The sequence below is a fragment of the Oncorhynchus gorbuscha genome, unplaced genomic scaffold, assembly GCF_021184085.1.
Source record: "Oncorhynchus gorbuscha isolate QuinsamMale2020 ecotype Even-year unplaced genomic scaffold, OgorEven_v1.0 Un_scaffold_1496, whole genome shotgun sequence".
Lineage (NCBI taxonomy): Eukaryota > Metazoa > Chordata > Actinopteri > Salmoniformes > Salmonidae > Oncorhynchus > Oncorhynchus gorbuscha.
In genome coordinates, this window is record NW_025746259.1 from 81,743 (window position 1) to 109,554 (window position 27,812).

At 40.5% G+C, this 27,812-nt stretch overlaps 1 protein-coding gene and 1 pseudogene across 1 annotated transcript; both read left to right on the forward strand.

Moving 5' to 3' along the window:
• Positions 1-286: 286 nt before the first annotated feature.
• LOC124023127 lies at positions 287-26,330 on the forward strand (annotated as a pseudogene).
• LOC124023128 (zinc finger protein 501-like) lies at positions 4,769-10,820 on the forward strand. Its single transcript, XM_046337657.1, has 3 exons — positions 4,769-5,184; positions 5,825-6,052; positions 9,172-10,820. The coding sequence occupies exons 2-3, from the start codon at positions 5,842-5,844 to the stop codon at positions 10,236-10,238; spliced, it is 1,278 nt and encodes a 425-aa protein (XP_046193613.1). The 5' UTR covers positions 4,769-5,184; positions 5,825-5,841; the 3' UTR covers positions 10,239-10,820.
• Positions 26,331-27,812: the final 1,482 nt, after the last annotated feature.

Consider the following 27,812-nt stretch of genomic DNA (forward strand, 5'->3'; position numbering starts at 1 on the left):
TTATATAATTTATCGTTGTTTCATAGTATAGTTTATTTTTATTTAGTTTAGTCACATTATTTCTTAATTTGCAGTACATTTGCCAATCAGTTGGGCTGCCAGACTTATTTGCCATTCCTTTTGCCTCATCCCTCTCAACAATACCATTTTTCAATTCCTCATCAATCCAAGGAGATTTAACAGTTCTTACAGTAATTTCCTTAATTGGTGAGTGCTTATTAGTAACTGGAATAATACATTTAATACATCATTCTCAGGGACCCCGGAATGCACGGACGGTGTTAGTGGGAGAACAGGAAGTTCCGGGAAGGCGCGCACCATTCTTCAGTATAAAGAAAGCGCTAGAACGATGCGGTCTAGAAGATAATCTTCGTGTCCGTTTCTATGTATTACTACAGGTATGTAATAGCACGTGTAAACATTCTAAAGAATATATTTACTTGAGATTTCTGAATTCGTTTGGCAAGTTATTGGTTTTGTATAAAATTCACGAGCTGGTAAAATGGCGGCACCACTCGGTTTGCGGCAATGGACTTTTTTTTTTTTTACTGCAACAATAATAACAATATTACACATCAATACAGGGACATTCCTGTGAATACAGTGAAAAAGATCCATGCAGATATTATCAATTTTCTACATGTGTACTAATATTCAGACACATTAAGTTGTTTCTATCTTTATCTATAAATGTTACTATTGTGTGAAAGGGTAATACTATTGGTTTAGATTTAAATAATACAGTGAAGACACTGTTATTCAGGATAATACTACATAGTGCTGCCTAAAACAAAAGGCAACCGTGTAATAAATGGTTTTTGTGTCGTTTATCCGAATTCGGGAAATCTACTATAGATTAAGTGCATTTAATTTGTGTAGCCTGATTTTTTAAAAGTGTATAATTTGTCTAATGTGAATTAATGAATGTTTTGTCAATGCTTACCTACCTCATCTATTGAAATCAGATCAATGCTTGACTTCGACAGGAGCTCACCGGAGCTGAGTATCGGCACCTCAAAATTCTACTGTTTGAGCTCATGTTCTTCTTATAGAAAATTAGCTCAACAGTATTGAGGAGCTCCTGCACCTAAATATAAACCATATTTTTAGAGAATAAAGTGCCAGAACTGTCAAGACAATAACTTTTGTGTCTGTTTCTCTTTATTACTACTGGCTGACTCAGATTAAGTCTGAGGTTTGTAACATCAACAGTGAGGACAAACCCAGCCTGACTCCGTCCTTCCACACTGAGTTCAAACCTACAGTCTCTGGGTCCTGATTGTGACAGTGGAGCCCAATTTGCACTGCAGGATCCAGAGATGGCATCAGTGAAGATGGAAGACTTCAGTCAAACACTGGAGCTGAATGTCAACATTAAAGATGAAGAGGAGAAGATTGGGACATCTGTTTCTCATGGTAAGAGCAGGTTCTAAGTTTGTTGTTCGTTCCAACTTCCCACTATGTATGAAAAATATGTTTTTACCTTTTATTTAACTAGGCAAGTCGGTTACGAACAAATTCTTATTTTCAATGACAGCCTAGGAACAGTGGGTTAACTGCCTGTTCAGGGGCAGAATGACAGATTTGTACCTTGTCAGCTCGGAGATTTGAACTTGCAACCTTTAAGTTACTAGTACAACACTCTAACCACTAGGCTACCCTGCCGCCCCAATGTTCCTCACAAAGGAAACACAGTTTTTTTTAGATGTATTAAATATTCAAAACAGAAATACCTTTATTTACGTAAGTATTTAGGCCCTTTGCTATGAGACTCAACATTGAGCTCAGGTGCATCCTTTTCCATTGATCATCCTTGAGATGTTTTTACAACTTGATTGACAATCCACCTGTGGTGAATTCAATTGATTGGATATGATTTAGAAAGGAACACACCTGTCTATATAAGGTGCCACATTTGACAGTGCATGTCAGAGCAAAAACCAAGCCACGAGTTTGAAGGAATTGTCCGTAGAGCTCCATGAAAGGATTATGTCGAGGCACAGATCTGGGGAAGGGAACCAAAACATTTCCAAATAAAAAGTGTAATATGCAGATAATGCAGATACTTCTAAAAACTACAGCCAATAAAAATAGAGGATTTACAGTTCCAATGCTTCTAGAATCACCGGTTTGTAAAAACTCACAAAACTGATCCCAAATATTATGACACTGGGGCTTTCTTTTTCACTATATAAGTACATTTTTCAAGAGCCAGGCTTGATGTTAAGTGAGGGAACTGATGTACTTCCGTCTGGACCTGCCTCTTTACCTCCTTTCCTATTGAAAATAGCATCGGATATTTCAACACCATCCAATTATTTTTCCAGATACAATTTAGTGTCTTCTGAAATAGAGGGAACATCGATACCTGATTAGTTCTCAGGAGATTCAGAGTTGTAAAGTGTGTTGTAGTAGGAAGCAAATGTTTGGTTTATTTCTACATGATCTATTGATAATTGTCCTTGTTAATTATGAATTGCAGGAATGGCTCGGTCTGAATTTAACTTCTAAATGCGCCAGGCCAGCAATTGACCAGGTTTTCCACCTTGATCATAGGACTGTTTCAGCCTAGTTAAGCTGTTTACAGCCTTTGAGGTGGAAAGTTCTTCATACTGAGCTTTAAGAGCAAATAATTCCTTGTTTACTTCTACTGAGTTATCTCAAAAAGTTTCCCTCTCCAATTCTCTGATTTTGCTGTCCAGCGCTCATTTTCTGATTTAAATTTCATTGAGTTGATTTGAAACTGGTAGAATGTAGTCCCCCCCCCCCCCAATACATGCTTAGGAGGCTTTCGATGTGGTACTCACTGATGTTTGGTTAGTGTTCAATACATGCTTAGGAGGCTTTCGATCTGGTACTCACTGACGTTTGGTTAGTGTTCAATACATGCTTAGGAGGCTTTCTATCTGGTACTCACTGATGTTTGGTTAGTGCTCAATACATGCTTAGGAGGCTTTCGATCTGGTACTCACTGACGTTTGGTTAGTGTTCAATACATGACAAGATCCTGAAGGCCGTTGTCCTGCCATTCATCTGCCGCCATCACCTCATGATTCAGCATGACAACGCACAGCCCCACGTCGCAAGGATCTGTACACAATTGATAATGCTGAACATGTCCCAATTCTTTGATGGCCTGTGTACTCACCAGACATGTCACCCTTTGAGCATGTTTGGGATGGTCTGGATCAATGTGAACAACAGCTTGTTCCAGTTCCCTCCAATATCCAGGAATTTCGCACAGCCATTGAAGAGCAATGGGTCAACATTCCACAGGCCACAATCAACAGCCTGAATAACTCTATGTAAAGGAGACGTGTCCCGGAGGAGGGGGCAGCAACTACCCACTTCTCCAGTGCTTCATTTGTAAATTGGGAGGTGCTGGAACCAAAAGTGATCCCAAGAGGGGGGGTGACCTGGGGGGCTCTGAGGTACCAGAACACATTAAATAAAAGACCTTTTATAATAAAGCATTGCATGCATTACCATGGCTTTAGCGTACTGGCAAAGAGTAGTGGTGTGGCGCTGATTGCAGAAGTTGCACACATGGAGTACATTTATTGTAGCCTGTAGTCCTGGAAAAATGTGGCCTTTTATAAACAGATTTCTTGCGGTTCTACATAATTTTATATGGCTGGAGACTTGCAGATTTTTAAAAATACCTCTCAATGACCAAAATGACAGACTACTTTGACACTGACAAACAGAATCTGAGATCAATAAAAACGACAGTGTCTCTAATCCATCAATAGTCTAGGCCAGGTGTGAGGAGAAACGCATTGTACAATAAGAGGGGGAAGTTATATTCCTTAACAAGCTTTCCAGTTTCACTGACTCACCCAATGATGGGCAGCTCACTCACCAGACAAAAGCTTACCCCTCTTGCTTTACTTTGTAAAAACAATGCTGTTCTCTCAATAGACCTATTTGGAAGTTGATAACTTGTATGTTCTATTCAGCAGGATCTATTTGCTTTACAACCTGTGTTTTCTAGCGATGGTATTAGAAATATTATAGGAAATAAGTGATGAAGTGCAATGCTGGAGAGATGAGTTGTCGGCTCATGTCTATAACAATTATTATTATATATTATTTATATATTATTATATATTATATTATTATATATTATTATATTATATATTATTATTATTATTATATATATTATAACAACACAGAGGGAGAGAGATCATCCAAAGTGAATCTCATTTTAGTTCTGTGAGAGATACAGGCGTGCTTCTCTCTCACCACAGCAATGGTCTAAATAGGCTACAATGTTGCATAAACCTGGGACAGCCCAACATGAATCAATTCTTAGAATATCAGGCACGTTTTCACATTACGTTTTTTTTAGGAGGCATGACAATTGCAGAGGAATCCAAATGTAATTACTGATGGCTTTTATTATGATTTTTACATTGCAAATAGTGGAAATGTATTTTTCATGCCACAAGAGCTTGGTTACCTGATCCTGACAAAGAACGAAAGACTACAAAACTGAGAGGTGCCGGAAGATCCGGCTCAAATTAAGTACCGCCCTTCTCATATAATGGGGTAGGGCCATAATAACCCCTGAAAGCACGGAGGGTTGCACCATGTTTTTTATAACTAAACCGGTCGGTTCCAATGGGAAGAAATGAGTCATTGTGGGCAGAGCCAAGCACACTCTAGCGAGATCCTATTGGCACGTCCGAGCACACATCAGCATATTTATGTTAGGGAACGCCTCCTCTGTAAATATTTATTATGAATCCCCATTAGCTGATGCTGTTTTTTTTTTTTAAATAAAATGGTACTGCGTACTTATGGAATAGAGTTCCATGTAGTGATGGCTCTATGTAGTACTGTGCGCCTCCCATGCTAGGTAGCATCCGTTAACGTATTATCACGTTTGGTAAAGGGTTGATGTGTTATTTTTGTGTCAAACCGAGTGAACGTGATACACATAGATAGTCACATAGCTAGACACTTCGGGTTTGTCTGAATGGATGTACATCATTTTCTCAAGGTCATTTAATAAAGAATCCATTTATTTGGGATTTCTGAGTTCGTTTGGCATGTTTTTGGTTTTGTGTCAAATTCACGAGCTGGTCAAATGGCGGCGCCCACTCGGTCTGCGTCAACGAACTAAAGAAATCAGGTGCAGAGAGACATTTTCACCGTTGCACTACAGTTTTGAAGCTTAATGTAAGGATTATCAGTTTTCTACATGTGTACTAATATTCAGACACATTAAGTTGTTTCTATCTTTTATCTATAAATGTTACAATGGTGTGAACAGTAATTACGATTAGTATTTGATTTGAAATGGTGGTGAAGACAATGTAATTCAGGAAAATAGTACATAGTGTTGCGATAAACATACTGTAACCTTGTACTAAATGCTTTATCATTTATGTATTAATGTGAGTTTAATCTACTATAGATTACGTGCATTTATGCGGTGTAGGCTATTTTTGAAGTGTGTACTTTGTCTAATTTGAATGAATTAAAGTTTTGTCAATTCTTAGCTACCTGATCTATTGAAATGAGATCCGTGCTTGACTTGGACAGGAGCTCACCAGAGCTGAGTACCAGTACCTCAAAGTTCTACTGCTTCTGCTCGTTTCTTTTATAGAATATTAGCTCAAAAGTATTGTGGAGCTCCTGTCACCTAAATATAAACAGTACCGTCACCCAAAATGAGTATCGGCACCTATTTCAGTCCAAGTCAAGCACTAAATTTGACAATTGAACAAGAAGAAATATAATATATTTTGAGGGAATAAAGAAGGTGCAGGAACTGTCAAGATTAACTTTTGGTGCCTGTTTGTCATTGTTACTACAGGCAGACTATAATGAAGTATGAGGACAAACCCAGCCTGCCTCTCTCCTTCCACAGTGAGTCCAAACCTACAGTCACTGGGTCCTGATTGTGACAGTGGAGCCCAGTTTGCACTGGAGGATCCAGAGATGGCATCAGTGAAGCTGGAAGACTGCAGTCAAACACTGGAGCTGAATGTCAACATTAAAGATGAAGAAGAGGAGGAGAAGATTGGGACATATGTTTCTCATGGTAAGAGCAGGTTCTAAGTTTGTTCATCCAACTTCCCACTGTGTATGAAAAACTGCAGTAGAACTGTTTCAATGAGAAGGTAGATGTAATTTCATGCTACTCAGACTTGCATGGTTTGACACCAGTATTGCCAACAAGTAGACAAACTGCCAGTGTTCTTTTAAATGTCTATGAAATGTGTCTGTATAGTTACTGTCGTGGAAATATTGAATAAAATATATTTCTCAGATACCGGAGCTTGTGAATTCAAATAGACTTTATTACAAAAGTGACAAAGCCGAGCAATTCCATGGAAGAACTGATTCTCCATTCTCAGTACTCAGCTTTTATACAGTTTTACCCATATATAACAGTGTCACTCCACTTTATGTAAAATATTAATTCCTTCTAGCTTTGGCCACCCTAATATGGCTGCCTTTCTTATTGCCTCAGACATTTTGGCATAGATTATATTGGTGGCGTGACACACACTCCTACTGCAGGTCTAAAGGTGCCTATAACTGATTAGCTAACGTTCCTGTCCAAAGGTCTTCACAAGTTCAGGCTGATGTTGTCTATGTATGATTAACCCATGTGCATGTCCAGTAGCCTTCACAAGATCAGATCTGGCCCAGACCAGTCACGTCTGTGTTGATCTACCTTGCCTCATCCACACGGATTCTGCTTATGTCCTGTTCTTTACATTTCTAATGGTTAACTCGATTTTGATCCAGCTCTGTACATTCACATGGGCTCCGCCTTCATTCTGCTTACACATGTCTAATATTTAACCTTATATCGATTCTACTTTCTAATTCAAAGAGAACACTATAGGTACTGAAAAACACCAGATGACTGGAAATTCTCTAACATTACTAGCCCTTGTGATAGTTTGTGGAGGATGACTATCATAGCTGGAAATGGCAGATTTTTGTAGCAGGAAACTGTTTTTTAAATGTTTTATTATTTTTTTAATGGAATATCCCCACATAGGCGTACAGAGGCCCATTATCAGCAACCATCACTCCTGTGTTCCAATGGAATGTTGTGTTAGCTAATCCAAGTTTATCATTTAAAAAAATAGTTTTCTAATGATCAATTAGCCTTTTTTAAATTATAAACTTGGATTAGCTAACACAACGTGCCATTGGAACACAGGAGTGATGGTTGCTGATAATGGGCCTCTGTACGACTATGTGGATATTCCATTTTTAAAAATCTGCCATTTCCAGCTATGATAGTCATTTATAACATTTAACAATGTCTACACTGTATTTCTGATCAATTTTATTCAACACTAATGTTTGCTTTTCTTTCGAAACAAGGATATTTCTAAGTGACCCCAAACATTTAAATGTAGTGTATGTCACCCAGTACAGCCAGAAGAGGACCGGCCACCCCTTTGAGCCTGGTTCCTCTTCGTTTCTTCCTAGGTTCCTGCTTTCTAGGGAGTTTTTCATAGCCACTGTGCTTCTACATCTGCATTGCTTGCTCTTTTGTGATTTTTAGGCTGGATTTCTGTAAAGCATTTTGTGACAACTGCTAATGTAAAAAGGTACATTTGATTGACATGGACAGTACCAGTCAAACGTTTGGACACCTACTCATTGAAGGGATTTTCTTTCTGCATTGTAGAATAATAGTGAAGACATCAAAACTGAAGTAACATATATGGAATCGTGTAGAAAAAAAAGTTTTAAACAAATTAAAATATATTTGAGATTCTTCAAAGTAGCCACCCTTTGCCTTGACAGCTTTGCAAACTCTTGGCATTCTCTCAACCAGCTTCATGAGGAAGTCACCTGGAATGCAATTTCAATTAACAGGTGTGCCTTCGTAAAAGTTATTTTGTGTAATATCTTCCCTTAATGCGTTTGAGCCAATCAGTTGTGTTGTGACAAGGTAGGAGTGGTATACAGAAGAGCCCTATTTGGTAAAAGACCAAGTCCATATTATGGAAAGAACAGCCTAAATAAGCAAAGAGAAATTACATTCTATCATTACTTTAAGACTGGAAACTCAGTCAATCCGGAACATTTCAAGAACTTTGACAGTTTCTTCAAGTGCAGTCGCAAAAAAACATCAAGCGCTATGATGAAACTGGCTTTCATGAGGACAACCACAGGAATGGAAAACCCAGAGTTACCTCTGCTACAGGGGATAAGTTCATTAGAGTTACCAGCCTCAGAAATTGCAGCCCAAATAAATGCTTCAGAGTTCAAGTAACAGACACATCAACAACAACTGTTCAGAGGAGACTGTGTGAATCAGATCTTCATGGTCGAATTGATGCAAAGAAACCACTACTAAAGCACACCAATAAGAAGAGACTTGCTTGGGCCAAGAAACACAAGCAATGGACACTAGACCTGTGAAAATCTGTCCTTTGGTCTGATGAGTCCAACTTTCAGATTTTTGCTTCCATCCGCCGTGTCTTTGTGAGACGCAGAGTAGGTGACTGGATGATCTCCGCATGTGTATTTCCTACCGTGAAGCATGGAGGAGGTGTGACGTTGTGGCGGTGCTTTGCTGGTGACACTGTCTGATTTACTTAGATATCAAGGCACATGTAACCAGCATGGCTACCACAGCATTCTGCAGCAATACGCCATTCCATCTGGTTTGGGCTTAGTGGGACTCATTTGTTTTTCAACAAAACAATGACACAACACACCTCCAGGCTGTGTAAGGGCTATTTGACCAAGAAGGAGAGTGATGGAGTGCTGCATCAGATGACCTGGCCTCCACAATCACCAGACCGTAACTCAATTGAGTTGGTTTAGGATGAGTTGGATTGCAGAGTGAAGGTAAAGCAGCCAACAATTGCTCAGCATGTGTGTGAACTTCAAGATTGTTGGAAAAACATTCCTGGTGAAGCTGGTTGAGAGAATGCCAAGCTGTCATGGCAAGGGGTGGCTACTTTGAAGAATCTAAAATACAAGCTATTTTGATTTAACACTTATTTTTTGGTTACTACATGATTCCATATGTGTTATTCCATAGTTTTGATGTTTTCACATTATTCAATGTAGAAAAGAGTAAAAATACATTTAAACCCTGGAATGAGTAGGTGTGTCCAAACGTTTGACTGGTACTGTATATATTACACCAACTGACTGGTTCTTCTGATGTTCACACAGGAGATCATGTTGAGACATTCTCTACATCCAGAGAGCAACAGCAGGAAGATCACAGAGCTAAGAGGTCTCACCACTGCCCACATTGTGAGGAGATTTTCCCAATTCTATCGAAGCTAAAAATACACCTAAAACTACATACAGGAGAGAATCTGCATTTCTGCACTGACTGTGGGAAGAATTTCACCACATCAAGGGCTATGATAGTTCACCAGAGAGTACACACAGGAGAGAAGCCTTTCTCCTGCTCTGACTGTAGGAAGAGTTTCTCTCAATCGAGCCACCTAAAACAACATGAACGTATACACACAGGAGAGAAGCCTTACTCCTGCTCTGACTGTGGAAATAGTTTCTCTGGACGGGGACATCTAAAACAACATGAACGTATACACACAGGAGAGAAGCCTTACTCCTGCTCTGACTGTTGGAAGAGTTTCTCTCACTCGAGCCACCTAAAACAACATGAACGTATACACACAGGAGAGAAGCCTTACTCCTGCTCTGACTGTGGAAAATGCTTCACACAATCGTCTCAGCTGAAAGTTCACCAGAGAACACACACAGGAGAGAAGCCTTACTTCTGCTCTGACTGTGGAAATAGTTTCTCTCACCTGGGCCACTTTAAAACACATGAACGCATACACACAGGAGAGAAGCCATACTCCTGCTCTGACTGTGGAAAATGCTTCACAACATCAACTGTGCTAAAAGTTCACCAGAGAACACACACAGGAGAGAAGCCTTGCTCCTGTTCTGACTGTGGAAAATGCTTCACAACATCAACTGAGCTAAAAGTTCACCAGAGAACACACACAGGAGAGAAGCCTTACTTCTGCTCTGACTGTAGGGCGAGTTTCTCTCAATCCAGCCACCTAAAACGACATGAACGTATACACACAGGAGAGAAGCCTTACTACTGCTCTGACTGTGGAAAATGTTTTAAATCATCAGCTGAGCTAAACGGTCATCAGAGAACACACACACGAGAGAAGCCCTTCTTCTGCTCTTACTGTGGTAAGAACTTCTCCCGATTGGCCAATGTAAAAACACACCAACGGCTACACACTTGAGAGAAGCCTCATCAGTTCTCTCACACCAGCTAAGATTTGTCACTCCACTTAATTCTCATCTCATAAAATAATTGGCAACGTTGAATTGGATCAAATGAAGAAAGTGTAGAACACTATTGTAATCATATTGTTTCTCACTGTGAGAGAACAATGCAGAGGAAAAGGAGCATTACAGAATGTCAGCCTCTCTTTACTGATCAGTGTGCATCTTGTCAGTTTTGCTGTGTTTTTTTAGCCCACGTCCATAGAGACACATACCAGCTCTACTGGTAGCACTGGTACTACCAGCAGTACCGCACCTGTTGACTGCACAAGTTGTTCTGCTTCCACGAACACATCCAATGCTAGCATCAGTAATTCCAAGTTTGTTGTTAGCCCAGCTAGCATGGACACTGACAGTTGTGAATCTGATGCAGCCGCAGAGCTTCTGCCCCTTTACCCAGGAAAGCACTGAACAACAGGTGGATGTTGGACCATCGTAGAGGTGCAAATATGGTGAGAACTACATTGATTTGGGGTTCACATATATTGGTAATAGTGCCTTTCCTCAGCCACAGTGTGTTATATCTCACAACTCAATGAAAAATCCTTAACCAGTCATTTAACCAGTCATTTGAAGAAACAAAACAGTTGACCAATTTGAAAATAGATACCATTAATAAGAAGGGGCTAGAAGCGTCTTGATGAGTTACCAAGTGGCTAGGACAGGCAAGCTCCATACTATTATGGAGGACTTAATTCTTCCTGCTTCTGTAGATATGGCTGGGGGAAAATGTTTTTAAAAATGATTCCGTTTCATGATGCATCAGTGACATGGCAGATGTTTTGAAACAATTACTGCTTCGCATACAAGCCAGTGATATCAGTGGGATGATTCAACATACGTGGCGGGCCTGGCACAGCTCCATGTCTGTTACCTTTTTGGGGGGTCAATTAAGGAAGACATCCTCTTCTACAAACCACTGGAAACCAGGACAACAGGATATCTTTTTAAAGTACTGGCCAGCTTTGTGACATCAAATGGACTTTGGTGGTCAAGATGTGTTGGTATCTGTACTGATGGCGCAAATGCCATGACAGGGAGACATAGTGAAGTGGTAACGCTCGTGCAAGCACTTACTCCCGATGCTACTTGGGTTCACTGCAGCATCCACCGAGAGGCTCTTGCTGGCAAGGGAATGCCTGACCGCTTAAAAGACGTTTTGGGGACAACAGTGAAAATTGTTGACTTTGATAACATGGACAACACACAGGTCTTTCATCATTGTATGATTTATTTTGTGTGCAAATGAACTCAAGCTTATGGTCAATGTCACATGTGATCTAGCAAAGCACCTGAGTGAGTTTTGGTGTGCAAATACACAGGTACTTTCCTGAAACGGATTACACAAACTAGATTCATTATCCCTTTCATGCCCTGCCTCCAGTCCACTTACCGATATCTGAACAAGAGAGCCTCATCAAAATTGCAACATGCGGTTCTGTGAAAATGTAATTTAATCAGAAGCTAATGCCAGATTTCTGGATTGGGCTGTGCTCAGAGGAGCCTGCCTTGGCAAATCGCGCTGTTAAGACACTGATGCCCTTTGGAACCACGTACCTATGTGAGAGTGGATTCTCAGCCCTCGCTAGCATGAAAACTAAATACAGGCACAGACTGTGTGTGGAAAAGGATTTAAGACAACTCTGCAATGTTGGGTTGTATTGGAGAGAGTATGTGCATCCTTTCAAGCAAACCCTTCTCATTAACCTGCGGTGAGTCTTTCACAATTTTCAATGAGCAAGGAAGGTTTAATATGTAAAATGGCTAAATAAAGAGCAAAATGTATTATTATTATTATTATTATTCGTGCCCTGGTCCTATAAGAGCTCTCACTTCCCACGAGCCTGGTTGTGACAAACTCACACTCATTCTTATGTTTAATAAATGTATTATGTGTGTGTGTGTGTGTGTGTGTGTGTGTGTGTGTGTGTGTGTGTGTGTGTGTGTGTGTGTGTGTGTGTGTGTGTGTGTGTGTGTGTGAGAGGCTTACAATATTTGAGAGCGCGCTGACCCTGTTGCTAAAGGGGGTACGCAGCTGGAGGTTGAATGTTTGAAGGGGTCCGGGACTATAAACATTTTGTGATCCACTGGTCTAGATCATCCCAGTTCCTGCTGTGTCATGCTGATGGGAAGACTAGGGTATGGAGGAAACCATGAGTACATGCATCCATGCCGTGTGTCAGCATTGCAGGCTGGCGGTGATGCTGTGGGGTGTGTTTTCAGGGCACACATTGGGCCCCTTGTGGAGCAACATTTTAATGCCACAGGATATCTAAACATCATTGCCAATCAGGTGCATCGCTTTGCAGCAGCAATGTATCCAGCTATGGATGTTTTCAGCAGGATTATGCCCCAAGGCTTGTCCAGGAATGGTTCCATGGGAACCATGACAGGGAATTCAGTTTACTGCAGTGGCCTGCCGAGTCACCAGATCTCAATCCAATTGTGCATCTGTGGGAGGAGATGGAAAGAGCTATTCAGAGTAGATATCCACTCCCAGCCAACCCGACACAACTGTGGGAAGCATTGGAGTCATCATGGCCCAGCATCCCTGTGGGTTTCTTTCCACACCATGTGGAGTCCATGGCCTGACGAATTGAGGCTGTTCTGAGGACAAAGGGGATTGCAACTCAATATTAGGATGGTGTTCCTAATGTTTTGTACACTCTGTGCCAAAGGAAAGTATTCAGACCCCTGGACTTTTTCCACATTTTGTTACAAAAATTCCTCAATCTACACACAATAGCGCATAATGACAAATTGAAAAGTTTTTTTTCTTTTTTTCTGGTAAATAATACATAAGTATTCATACCATTTACTATGGAGACTCATTTATACTCAGGTACATCCTGTTTCCATTAAGTATCCTTGTGATGTTTCAATAACTTGATTGGAGTCCACTTGGTAAATTCAATTCAAACAGGCACCCACCTGTCTATATAAGGTCCTACAGTTGACAGTGCATTTCAGAGCATAGTGAAGCATGGTGGTGACAGCATCATGCTGTGGGTATGTTTTTCAACGGCAGGAACTTGGAGACTAGTCAGGATCGAAGGAAAAGTTGAACGGAGCAAAGTACAGAGAGCTCAGCTCCTTGATGAAAACCTGCTCCGGACCTCACACTGGTCCACCTTCCAACAGGACAACGACCCTAAGCACACAGCTAAGACCATGTTTGCAAAACTGTTTTTGCTTTGTAATTTTGGGGTGTTGTATGGAGATTGATGAGGGAAAAATGATTTAATACAGCAATATTATAAAATGTAACGTAACAAAAGGTGGAAAAGGTCTAGGTGTTTCAATACTTTTTGAATGCACTGTATCAGATAAAGATGTTTTTTATTTTAACCTTTATTTAACTAGGCAAGTCAGTTAAGAACAACTTCTTATTTTCAATGACGGCCTAGGAACAGTGGGTTAACTGCCTGTTGAGGGGCATAACGACAGATTTGTACCTTGTCAGCTCGGGGGTTTGAACTTGCAACCAATGTGATGTTCAGTTTTCAGCATTAAGTTTCGGTGGATTATTTTTATATTACCAAACACGTTTTGTTTAATGATAAACAGGCTGTGAATTGACTAGTTAAAATTGACTATTAAATTGTCTTTTAATGCTAGATTCATTGTTTTAGAGATTGATGAATATATTTTAATAACTGTTGAAGTTAATTGATATAATGTTTGTACAATAATTTGTTCTGGGCAACATCTTCTCTTGTGTATAGTTTTAAATGAAACAAACTGTTTTAAATGATATGGTGTCTATATATGAACCAAATGTGATCCCATTCACATTCTCACAAACAAATGGCCCACACTGTGTATATACAATTGTTGACATCCGATGGTCATTCTTATGGTGGGTTGCAAGATGCAGGATCCTTCCAAGTTGAACCCACCAGAGGGGGACTGTCATGACGGTCCTGTGAGGATCAGGTTACAGTGGATCACGGGTTCTACAGAGAGATCTCTCCCTCCCGAAGAGGGGGAGAAGTATAGAGGTATTGATGGGGGGGGGGGGGGGGGGGTTATGACCTCACGCCCATCATAAATTATAATGCAACAGCCCAATCCTGTTCTCTATTGTGAGAGACTGGAATGTCTGTGTGCCTTAGGAAGAGTTTACAGCCCAAAACTACACAACATCAAATAAATGGACTTTGGGACATGTATATTTGATCAACCAAATGGTGGAAACAATGATGGATGGAATATGAAAATTAATGTCTATTTTATGATGTTCTTAAAAGTTAGTTGAGGATGTTATAATGAAAACATTAACTTGAAGAGTTTTCATACTGTATATGTGATGTTTACATTCTTTGTGTCGAGAATATGCAGATGAAAGAGGATAAAAAAGGTGATAAGACTGATTTTAGTTGTCTAAACAAGATCATAGAGAATCCTAATACCTTGTAACTAGCTACGCCCCAGGGAACCCAGAGAGTGTGCCATAAAGATGGAAACGCCCCTTTCTACTCCAGGGTATAAAACATGAGTTAAGAATTGACATATCAGACTAAGTTGACCACGCGCTGCAGCTGAGGTCTACTGCTAGTCGTGACCCCAAAACGCAACACGAGGTTGAAGACAAAGTAAATCTCTGAACAATCAAGTTTATGGTGGAGAAGCTATTCTAAGTACTGTATCTAGGAAGTTGAACTTGAGCTATTCTTTTCAAGTCACCGGTTGTCTACACGGTCCTCTTACCCACGCCGGGAGCATCGACACGCCTGATTAGCCTCCACAGAAGCTGGAAACTGACAACTAAGAGAAAGGACATTGTGACATAGTTTGGAAAATCAGAGACTTACACCTGAAGACGAATGAACAAGGCGTTGGCCAAACCTTTCCCACTAAGCGGAACTCGACCCACAAAGAGACACCCAACAGAGACTTTCAACACATAAATACATGCATTACACTTTTTAAATCGTAACAGGGTCAGTTCAGGGCAAGGTGTTAGGGCTGAAACTAAGCATAGTTTACAAATGTATCCAAGAGTTGAATTTCTCTCTTTCTCTCTGTGTGTGAAGCTCCATCTTGCATTGGTCCACTAGGGACCTGTTTCCATTTTATGAAGTTTTAACCAATAACTTAGACTGTTTGTGTATATTTATTTTATGTTATCATATAACTGGTTAGTAAATAAATAATAATCTAAATTTATGTGTTACGGAATAATTAGTGAGACCCGGGTTTGTGCAGATTTACTAATTATGCGACATTCAGAATGAGACTGAGGAAATGAATTAATTGATGGCTGCTATGAAATCTATGTAATCTTTGAGTTAATTTGCGAAACGGTTACTCATTAAACAAGCTTTTCCCGTGGTGCTCCAGGTTACTGAGTTAATTGTTACAGAATTAATTTAATCACGTAATAATAAACAGCTAATTATTCGATAAATAGCATGTCATCACATTGACAATAACGTTGCGACATATTGATGCCCCCTTGCGAGGAATCTAAAATAAAACTAGGCCTCACTGTTGAATTCAGTACATAGGAATTGTGTAGCAAGTTACTCACACCAATCATGATTATTGTTGAGAGTGGTGTTTGTGGTTTTTCTTTTTCACCCAGATACTAGTGTAGCGAGATTGACTCGTGTTGTATATCTGACACACATCAGTGTGTAGGGGATTTACTGAATGCTATGAGCTGGGGCATATGTACCAGACGATGCAGGCATTCTGAGAAAAATACTAGTTGGGCCCAATGTAGTGTTATTTCTGCCTATTGCGTTCAGAAGCGAGTAGACTTGGTCATAATTAATTTCTCGAGCATGGACACAGGGCCGTTTAAAATTTGGATAGATATTGGCTTGACCAAGTTAGTAATTATCTCTGTCTCGTGTTTTCATTGGTGTGAGTCAACCAACCGTGTGTTTGTGTTTTCCTCATGTTCCGGTTAATCGCAAAAATATTGCTGAAAGGTTGAACGTGAGACGTCACTTAGTAAACCCGTTGTCTTGTTGGAGCGGAGTCTGACTTTCCAGCACAAGTGAAGCTAAGCATTGTACCAAATGCTAAGCTAACAAGGGGGAGCAGCCGTTTTTTGTTTCCCCCTCTGTTCAAAGTGAAATCCCGTGCCGTGCGGGAATCCCATGTGATTTCAGCTTGTGCTATCAGTGACCTCTGGTGGTGATGAATCGCCAGTAATTGTTTTAAATATCTCCGGTTACACGGCACGATATGATTTTCAACTTTCCACATAAACTTAGATGAACCTCTTGAAACTAGGGGGCACTATTTTCATTTTTGGAAAAAATAACGTTCCCAAAGTAAACGGGCTATTTTGTCAGGACAAGATGCTAGAATATGCATATAATTGACAGCTTAGGATAGAAAACACTCTAAAGTTTCCAAAACTGTAAAAATATTGTCTGTGAGTATAACAGACCTGATATTGCAGGCGAAAGCCTGAGAAAAATCCAATCAGGAAGGGACTCTTATTTAGAAAGCTCTGCGTTCCTATGCGTCCCTATTGAGCAGTGAATGAGATATCAACCTGATTCCATTTTCTATGGCTTCCCTACTGTGACTAGTGTAACAATACATAGTTTCAGGCTTTTATTTTGAAAAATGAGCCTGAACGACAACATTGCGTCAGTGGTCAGCAGGAGGCTCTCAGTGTTTTGTGCGTAAAAGAGAAATGCGGCCATTGTTTCTCTCTTTCCTACTAAGAAGCCACCTGTCCCGGTTGATATGTTATCAAATAGATATTTGAAAAACACTCTTAGGTATCATCCTGACCAATTTGCCCTCTAAATACACCTATGCTGTCTTCAACCTGGGTCTCAGCGATCATTTCCTCATTGCCTGCGTGCGTAATGGGTCCGCTGTCAAACGACCACCTCTCATCACTGTCAAACGCTCCCTAAAACACTTCAGCGAGCAGGCCTTTCTAAAAGACCTGGCCCGGGTATCCTGGAAGGATATTGACCTCATCCCGTCAGTAGAGGATGCCTGGTTGCTCTTTGAATGTGCTTTCCTCTCCGTCTTAAATAAGCATGCGCCATTCAAAAAATGTAGAACTAAGAACAGATATTGCCCTTGGTTCACCCCAGACTTGATTGCCCTTGACCAGCACATAAACATCCTGTGGTGTTCTGCATTAGCATTGAATAACCACCCCGATATGCAACTTTTCAGGGAAGTCAGGAACCAATATACAGGAGTCAGATTAGGCTACAGGTAAAACAAATGTAAAAAAAACATGGCTGTTGTTGACAAGCATATTCAGTTAATATTCATATTATTCATATTTAATTCAGTGATTGAAATGATGAGCCCATCCCACAGTAGCCTATTCCAGCAGGCTATTGGGAAACAAGCACTTCTTATTGAGGATTTGCCTCGCTTTCATGTTGAATAAATTAGTCTGGAAATTTGAAGTAAGCAAGCTGCTAAATCGTTCAGTTTACATCTTGCCTACATCTTGTCTAGGCTACTGTAGACAATCTGAAATGATATGTAGGTCTATCTGCCTTTATCCAAGCAAACTATGGCAAAATGTAATTAGAAACGTAAACCCAGCTTTTAGTCTGTTGCCTATGTCTATTGAAATGACAAGTCAGTTTCGCAAATGGGTCATTTATAATGTCGTACAATCTGGCACATAATAACAGCACAATTTCCATAAATTTGCCTAACATTCGTTTTTTTAATGTTCATCCAAATGTTTCTTGCTCAGAGATTTCGAAATCCAGCTTTCATCACTCAAACTCTCCTGTCGGATTTATCTATAGCTATGCACATGCGCAAAGGCAATTTATTTACAAAAATAAACCTGATTCAAGCCCTGAATGCTGATTGGCTGAACGCCGTAGCATATCAGACCATACACCAGGGGTATGACAAAACATTCCTTTTTACTGTTCTAATTACGTTGGTAACCCGTTTATAATAGCAATAAGACACCCTTGGGGTTTGTGGTATATGGCCAGGCACTCCGCGTTGCGCTTAGAACAGCCCTTAGCCGTGGTATGTTGCCCATATACCATAGCCCCTTGTGCCTCGTTGCTTAATCAAGTCGACATTCATTGATATAAAATTATCTGGTGAGTTTAATAAAGGTGTAATGTAAAGGTCGTATAATATGTGTTATATCTGGAGTTTCCTCGGACAATGAGGTTAATATTCTTAAGCAGAATATTCCTGGAGTGTTTGGATGACTAAACCGTGTGTAGATGGAAAGGAGGAAAGTCAATCGGTTTTACTGACGCTGGAAGAAGAGTACCAACCTACTTATCTTTTTGGTATTTATTAGGATCCCCATTAGCTGCTGCAAAAGCATCAGAGTTGTTCACTTCTTTCATTAACTTCTCAAACCTCGGCTTGGTCTGATTTCAAGTCTTCTCGCAAGTCTCGCGTTGTTGCGTCTCTTGGTTAGGAACTCTATGGCTGTAGTGGGAACAGGAAGTTCCGGCCAGGGCCGCATCTTTCTTCATAACAAAGAAAGTGGCAGAATTGTGCAGTAGAGACGATTACTTTTGTCTCCTTTTCAAATGGATTGATACAGGTATGTACGTTTAAATATAACGTTTAAACTTTGCAATATCGAAAGAACATGTCATAAAAAAACGTTAAGGTATTATCACGTTTAGTTGAGGTTTTATTTTTGTGTCAAACTGGGTGAGTGAAGAACGGGATAAAAATAATGTACAATTCACATAACGTTAGCTAGTTAGAAACGTTGAGCTTGCCTGAGTGGATGTACATAATTTCGTCAATTTAATTTAATAAATAATCAATTTATTTGAGATGTCGGAGTTTGTTTTACATGTCGTTATTGGTTTTGTGTCAAATGAGCTGGAAAAACGGCGAGCTGGGAAAATGGTGGTGCTCACTCTGTCTGCGTCAAAGAGAGACAATTTCACGGTTGCACTACTGTTTTGAAGCTGAATGTGATGATGATCAGTTTTCTACATATGTAGTAATATTCAGACACATTCAGTTTCCACCTTGATTCCACCTTGATCTATAATTGTTACTGGTGTGAACGGGAATTAAATAATACATTGAAGAGAAGATTATTCGGGAGAATCAAATGTGTCACATGCCGAATACAACAAGCGTTGAACTTAGGGAGGATCAATGCAAATAGTTCAGGTAGCCTTTTGATGAATTGTTCAGCAGTGTTATGGCTTAGGGGTTAAAGCTGTTAAGGAGCCTTTTTGACCTAGACTTGGCGCTCCGGTACCGCATGCTGTGAAAATGGTACATAGAGCTACCTAAATACAAACTGCAACCTTGTACTAAATGGTTTTTGTCATTTATGTGAATTTGGGAAATCTACTATAGATTAAGTGCATTTACGTTATGTAGCCTAATTTATAGTGTGTACTCGTCAAATGTGAATTAGTGTTTTGCTGTCAATGCTTAGCTACCAGAACTGTTGAAATTATAGAGAATAAAGAATGTACCTGAACTGCCAAGACAATAACTTTTGTGTCCGTGTCTCTTTATTACTACAGGCCGACTCAGATTAAGTCTAAGGCCGGTAACATCAACAGTGAGGACAAACCCAGCCTGCCTCTCTCCTTCCACACTGAGTCCAAACCTAAAACCTACAGTCACTGGGTCCTGATTGTGACAGTGGAGCCCAGTTTGCTCTGCAGGATCCAGAGATGGCATCAGTGAAGCTGGAAGACTGCAGTCAAACACTGGAGCTGAATGTCAACATTAAAGATGAAGAAGAGGAGGAGAAGATTGGGAAATCTGTTTCTCATGGTAAGAGCAGGTTCTATCTAACTAAGTTTGTTATTCATTCCAACTTCCCACTGTGCATGAGAAGTTGCAGTAGAACTGTTTCATGATGAACTGTTTCATGATGAACTGTTTCATGATGAACTGTTTCATGATGAACTGTTTCAATGAGAAGCTAGATGTCTGTCCTGTGTAGCTCAGTTGGTAGATCATGGTCCTCTCATCGCCAGGGTTGTGGGTTCGATTCCCATGGGGAACAGTATGAAAAAAGTATTGTAAATTTGTAATACGAGATAAAGAACATTGTTTTCTTCATGACCTCTTTCACATAATTATGTAGTTTACGGTAGTACCCAGTCATCTGGTGTTTGTTACAAGAACACAACGAGAAGAGACCGGAGTCTTGTGAGTCACTCGCTGTCGTGCAGCATGCGCCAGGTGATCTAATTACAGTATGGAATTCACAACTAAATGTTTGCCAGCTAGATATCTTAAACCTATTAAGTTAAGTCTACAATGTGCTAAATGCTCTGCATTTGCCCATTTTGTTTGCTAATTTAGTAGCTAGTTAGCTACCTAGCTAAGTGGTTAGTTTCTTCTAAAATCAAGCATTTGGTAACAGCAGAGAATGCCCTCCTGGATCAAGAGCCCTGCAGGCTAATATTCATTTGGGGGTGCAGTAAAATCAGTCATGTTTTTGAGTTACCTGTATATTTGTATAGTTTGTCAGATACTGTACAAAATGTTTGCAACGCGCTCATTAGCATTTAGTTTTCTCTATGAAGATTCCTTAGTACTTGTTAGTATTTTGATAGCATTCTGCTAAGTGACTTTTTAAATGGGTGTAGTCAACTTGTGCTCTAGGTAATAAATAAAACACATCGCATTCATAAATTTGCCCATTTAGATAATTTTTCATTATGAAACTTACCGCTACTAGTTTCCCAAAACAGAGGTCTGAGCCAGTAACGTGTGTCAAACGGTGGCTATAAAATATATTTTGATTTAACACTTTTTGGTTACTACATGATTCCATATGTGTTGTTTCATAGTTTTGATGTCTTCACTATTATTCTACAATGTAGAAAATATGAAAAATAAAGAAACCCTTGAATGACTAGGTGTTCTAAAACTTTTTACCGGTAGTGTATATCTGCAGAAATAAGACCGGTCCTGCTTGTGTTGCCTGTTTGTTTAATAGCCTACTGATTCCGTGAGCACAAAGCCTCACGCAACATGTCAGAAAAACTATTTAAAAAATTCTGCTGTTTTTTAAATATCTTTGCAATGCTGTAATGAAGGCTTATCCAAACGATTCAACAGACTTGGTTATGCATATAATTTATTTAGTGTTGTTTACATTGTTCCAAATAGTCAGAACTTTATTGTTGTTCTCGAACAGCACCTATTTGGAACACCCAATATGCACTCAGTGTTTGCTCCTCACCTTCTTTTTCTTGATCTCCAGTGTTTTCCACAACTAGTCACATTTATTCCACACATCTGACTTCCCCTTTACCTACTGAGCAACCAGTAAACATTCTCCCATTTTCAAGTTCGTCATGTCCTCTGCATTCATTTTGCTATTACGGTGTTCTTAATTTGTTATAACCAATTTATTGCTGTGATTACGATATAGGTTAGGCCCTATTGGTCAGGTGCATGCAATGTATACATGTGTCACAAAGAGAGGAAAAGTTGAGGGAATAGAGAATGTTTTTCCATAACATATGAGGGATTTCAGCAACAGAACTTTCCAGTCAGAAATGGCTGTGGCAGCTTCAGTACAGTGGACAGCATGATGAACACTTGATGTTCTGTGGTGGTCGCTGCAGCAGGGAAGAGAGAGACAACGGGTGCTAGTCTTTTACAAAAAAAAAGTCTGAGCACAATCGTATCAATTGCGGTCGAACTACCTCTAGTCATTTGTGTGTCTTAGTTTAAGAGCAGTTTGATTAAATAATTATCAGACAAGCTCAGTGCATGTGGTTGATTTGATTAAAACGTGTCTATACAGTGCCTTGCGAAAGTATTCGGCCCCCTTGAACTTTGCGACCTTTTGCCACATTTCAGGCTTCAAACATAAAGATATAAAACTGTATTTTTTGTGAAGAATCAACAACAAGTGGGACACAATCATGAAGTGGAACGACATTTATTGGATATTTCAAACTTTTTTAATAAATCAAAAACTGAAAAATTGGGCGTGCAAAATTATTCAGCCCCCTTAAGTTAATACTTTGTAGCGCCACCTTTTGCTGCGATTACAGCTGTACGTCGCTTGGGGTATCTATCAGTTTTGCATATCGAGAGACTGAAATTTTTGCCCATTCCTCCTTGCAAAACAGCTCGAGCTCAGTGAGGTTGGATGGAGAGCATTTGTGAACAGCAGTTTTCAGTTCTTTCCACAGATTCTCGATTGGATTCAGGTCTGGACTTTGACTTGGCCATTCTAACACCTGGATATGTTTATTTTTTAACCATTCCATTGTAGATTTTGCTTTATGTTTTGGATCATTGTCTTGTTGGAAGACAAATCTCCATCCCAGTCTCAGGTCGTTTGCAGACTCCATCAGGTTTTCTTCCAGAATGGTCCTGTATTTGGCTCCATCCATCTTCCCATCAATTTTAACCATCTTCCCTGTCCCTGCTGAAGAAAAGCAGGCCCAAACCATGATGCTGCCACCACTATGTTTGACAGTGGGGATGGTGTGTTCAGGGTGATGAGCTGTGTTGCTTTTACGCCAAACATAACGTTTTGCATTGTTGCCAAAAAGTTCATTTTGGTTTCATCTGACCAAAACACCTTCTTCCACATGTTTTGTGTGTCTCCCAGGTGGCCTGTGGCAAACTTTAAACGACACTTTTTATGGATATCTTTAAGAAATGGCTTTCTTCTTGCCACTCTTCCATAAAGGCCAGATTTGTGCAATATACGACTGATTGTTGTCCTATGGACAGAGTCTCCCTCCTCAGCTGTAGATCTCTGCAGTTCATCCAGAGTGATCATGGGCCTCTTGGCTGCATCTCTGATCAGTCTTCTCCTTGTATGAGCTGAAAGTTTAGAGGGACGGCCAGGTCTTGGTAGATTTGCAGTGGTCTGATACTCCTTCCATTTCAATATTATCGCTTGCACAGTGCTCCTTGGGATGTTTAAAGCTTGGGAAATATTTTTGTATCCAAATCCGGCATTAAACTTCTTCACAACAGTATCTCGGACCTGCCTGGTGTGTTCCTTGTTCTTCATGATGCTCTCTGCGCTTTTAACCAACCTCTGAGACTATCACAGTGCAGGTGCATTTATACGGAGACTTGATTACACACAGGTGTATTGTATTTATCATCATTAGTCATTTAGGTTAACATTGGATCATTCAGAGATCCTCACTGAACTTCTAGAGAGAGTTTGCTGCACTGAAAGTAAAGAGGCTGAATAGTTTTGCACGCCCAATTTTTCAGTTTTTGATTTGTTAAAAAAGTTTGAAATATCCAATAAATGTCGTTCCACTTCATGATTGTGTCCCACTTGTTGATTCTTCACAAAAAAAAAATAGTTTTATGTCTTTATGTTTGAAGCCTGAAATGTGGCAAAAGGTCGCAAAGTTCAAGGGGGCCGAATACTTTCGCAAGGCACTGTATATGGAGAAATAGATGGTACATTTTTTTTCGACCAATCGATTGGTGGAAAGAACAGACTACTCTTGGTGCCCTAATGGACTGTACAAGGTGTGTTTTGATATGTATTTTTATTTCACCTTTATTTAACCAGGTAGGCTAGTTGAGAACAAGTTCTCATTTACAACTGCGACCTGGCCAAGATAAAGCACAGCAGTGCGACACAAACAACAACACAGAGTTACACATGGAATAAACATGAGTACAGTCAACACAATAGAAGAAAATAAAGTGTATATACAGTGTGCAAATGGCGTGAGGAGGTAAGACAATAAATAGGCAAATTAACACTGGAGTGATAGATGAGCAGGTGATGATGTGCAAGTAGAAATACTGGTGTGCAAAAGGGCAGAAAAGTAAATAAAAACAATATGGGGATGAGGTAGGTAGATTGGGTGGGTTATTTACAGATGGACTATGTACAGCTGCAGCGATCGGTTAGCTGCTCAGATAGCTGATGTTTAAAGTTAGTGAGGGAAATATAAGTTCTAGACACAAACCGGTGCACCAGGCACCTACGATCATACCCTGTTCAAAGGCACTTAAATCTGTTTTCTTGCCCATTCACCCTCTAAATGGCAGACATTCGATCCAAATTATCTTAAGCCTTAAGAATCTGTCTCCTTCGCTTCATGTATACCGATTAGCTGTCACCGGGTCAGTCTGTCATGGAAAGAGCATGTGCTCATAATATTTTGTACCACTGACTTTTTCTTCTGATGCTGTTCACACAGGTCACATTGAGACATCCTCTACATCCAGAGAGCAGAAGCAGGGAGATCACAGAGCTAAGAGGTTTCACCACTGCCCACATTGTGAGGAGATTTTCCCATATCTATCAAAGCTAAAAATACACCTAAAAACACACACAGGAGAAAATCTATATTCCTGTGCTGACTGTGGGAAAAGATTCACAACATCACATTCTCTGACAGTTCATCAGAGAGTGCACACAGGTGAGAAGCCTTACTCCTGCTCTGCCTGTGGGGGGAGATTCTCTCGAAGGAGCCACTTAAAGAGACACCAACATATACACACAGGAGAGAAGCCTTACTCTTGCTCTGACTGTGGAAAATGCTTCGCAACATCATCTGACCTAACAGTTCACCAGAGAACACACACAGGAGAGAAGCCTTTTTCCTGCTCTGACTGTGGGGGGAGATTCTCTCAACTTAGCAGTTTAAAAAACACCAACATATACACACAGGAGAGAAGCCTTACTTCTGCTCAGACTGTGGGAAGAGTTTCTCGCTATTGGATACCTTAAAAGCACATGCACGTATACATACAGGAGAAAAGCCTTACTCTTGCTCTGACTGTGGGAAGAGATTCTCTCAACGGAGCAACTTAAAAATACACCAACGTTTGCATACAGGAGAAAAGCCTTATTCCTGCTCGGACTGTGAAAAGAGTTTTTCCCAATTAGATAAGTTAAATAGTCACCAGCGAATACATACAGGGGAGAAGCCTTACTTCTGCTCTGACTGTGGGACTTGTTTCAGCCAAATTGATACGTTAAAATGTCACCAGCGAATACATACAGGAGAGAAGCCTTACTCTTGCTCTGACTGTGGGCAGAGTTTCTCTCAACACAGCAGCTTAAAGAAACACCAACGTATACACACAGGAGAGAAGCCTTACTCCTGCTCTGAATGTGGGACTAGTTTCTCTCTACAGGACAGCTTGAAATCACACCAACGTATACACACAGGAGAGAAGCCTTACTTCTGCTCTGACTGTGGAAAGAATTTCTCTCGACACAGCAGCTTAAAGAAACACCAGCGTATACACACAGGAGAGAAGCCTTACATCTGCTTTGAATGTGGGAAGAGTTTTACAACATCAAGTGCTCTGACAGTTCATCAGAGAGTGCACACAGGAGAGAAACCATACTCCTGCTCTGACTGCGGGGGAAGTTACTCTCGACTGGGAAACTTAGAAACACACCATCGTACACATACGGGAGAGAAGCCTTACTCTTGTTCTGACTGTGGTAAATGCTTCACAACATCAAGTGCTCTGACTGTTCATCAGAAAACACACACAGGAGAGAAGCACACCAACGGATACACACAAGCCAAGAGTTTTGCAGATTAAAATCTTACGTTTTCGGTGGATTGACAATGGACCCGTATTAAAGTATCCTTTTTTGGTAACAGTTCTCTCAAACCAGCTATGATTAAAGTCACTCCATCACTTAATTCTCATTAAAGAAGTGGTAAGTGAATTGGATCAAATGAAGAAAGTGTAGAACACTATTGTAATCCTATTGTTTCTCACTGTGAGAGAACTGTGCAGAGGAAAAGGAGCATTACAGAATGTTAGCCTCTCTTTACTGATCAGTGTGCACCTTGTCAGTTTTGGTGTTTTGTTAGCGTCTACTGCAAAGATATTTAGATGACCTTGGATTGGCCCTTAGTGTTGAATAACCTCTTAGGTTTCTCTTGTTGAAACAATGGAGTCTGATGGTTGACTGGATAGTACTGCTTCCCTCTGTAGTTTTCTGTGGGAATGAGCAAGTACACACAGCATGTATGAGATAGAGATGGTGTGATGATCAGTTTTCAGCATATATATATATATAGAGAGGGAGAGAGGAGCACAGTTAGCTCTGGATAACATGACAACAGACTAACCAGCTAGGGTGAGTAAAATGGTCAGTTGGGTGTCCTCTCATTTGTGTCTGGATGTAGCTAGCAAGCAAGCCAATTTTAGCCAGTTAGCTGTGGACGATGCTGAATGGGCAAAGAAGAGCTCTCCAGTAGGTACCAAAATATTCAAAGGCCATTTTCTCAGAAGTGAGGTTACAAGTATCAAGTTAATGGCCGAGCTGGTCGCCCGGCCAAACTGAGATATTGGGGGAGAAGGACCTTTGTCAGGGAGGTGACCAAGAACCCAATGGTCACTCTGACAAAGCTCCAGAGTTCCTCTGTGGAGATGGGAGAACCTTCCGGAAGGACAACCATCTCTACAGCACTTTGCCAATCAGCACATGACTTCCCACTTGGAGTTTGCCAAAAGGCACCTAAAGGACTCTGACCATGACAAACAAGATTCTCTGGTCTGAATAAACCAAGATTGAACTCTTTGGCCTGAATGCCAAGTTTCACATCTGGAGGAAACCTGGCACCAGCCCTACGGTGAAGCGTGGTGGAAGCAGCATCGTGCTGTGAGGATGTTTTTCAACCGCAGAGACTGGGAGACTAGTCAGGATCGAGGGAAAGATGAACAGAGATCCTTGATGAAACCTGCTTCAGAACGCTCAGGACCTCCGTCTGGGGCGAAGAATCACCTTCCAACAGGACAACACAGGGATGGCTTCAGAACAAGTCTCAATGTCCTTGAGTGGCCCAGCCAGAGCCCGGACTTGAACCCGATCGAACATCTCTGGAGAGACCTGAAATGAGCTGTGCTGCGACGCTCCCCATCCAACCTGACAGAGATTGAGAGGATCTGCAGATAAGAATGGGAGAAACTCACCAAATACAGGTGTGCCAAGCTTGAAGTGTTCAACAGAGTAAAGGGTCTTAATGTATTTAAGTTTTTTTTTTTTTTTGCAAATATTTATAAAGACCCGTTTTTGCTTTGTCATTATGGGGTATTGTGTGTAGATTACGTAACGCAACAAAATGTGGGAAAAAGTCTAGGTATCTGAATACTTTCCGTGTGTGTGTGTGTGTGTGTGTGTGTGTGTGTGTGTGTGTGTGTGTGTGTGTGTGTGTGTGTGTGTGTGTGTGTGAGTGTGATGCGGTAGCCTACCTTGTTCAGTTAATAAAGTCAACGCAGTATTAAGATGATTAATAATGGGTTATGCATAATAAGCTAATAGCCTCTGTCTCTTGTGCAATACTCACCTGTGATCTGCTGGCCTTTCCTTAAACCCTCCTTAGCTCTTGGACTCACATTTGTTCCTCTAATAGATTATTGGAAGAGATGATCTTTTTCTGAATATTAATTACAGCTGCCAATAGAACTATATATATATATATATATATATGCCATTTAGCAGACGCTTTTATCCAAAGCGACTTACAGTCATGTGTGCATACATTCTACGTATGGGTGGTCCCGGGGATCGAACCCACTACCCTGGCGTTACAAGCGCCATGCTCTACCAACTGAGCTACAGAAGGACCACAACT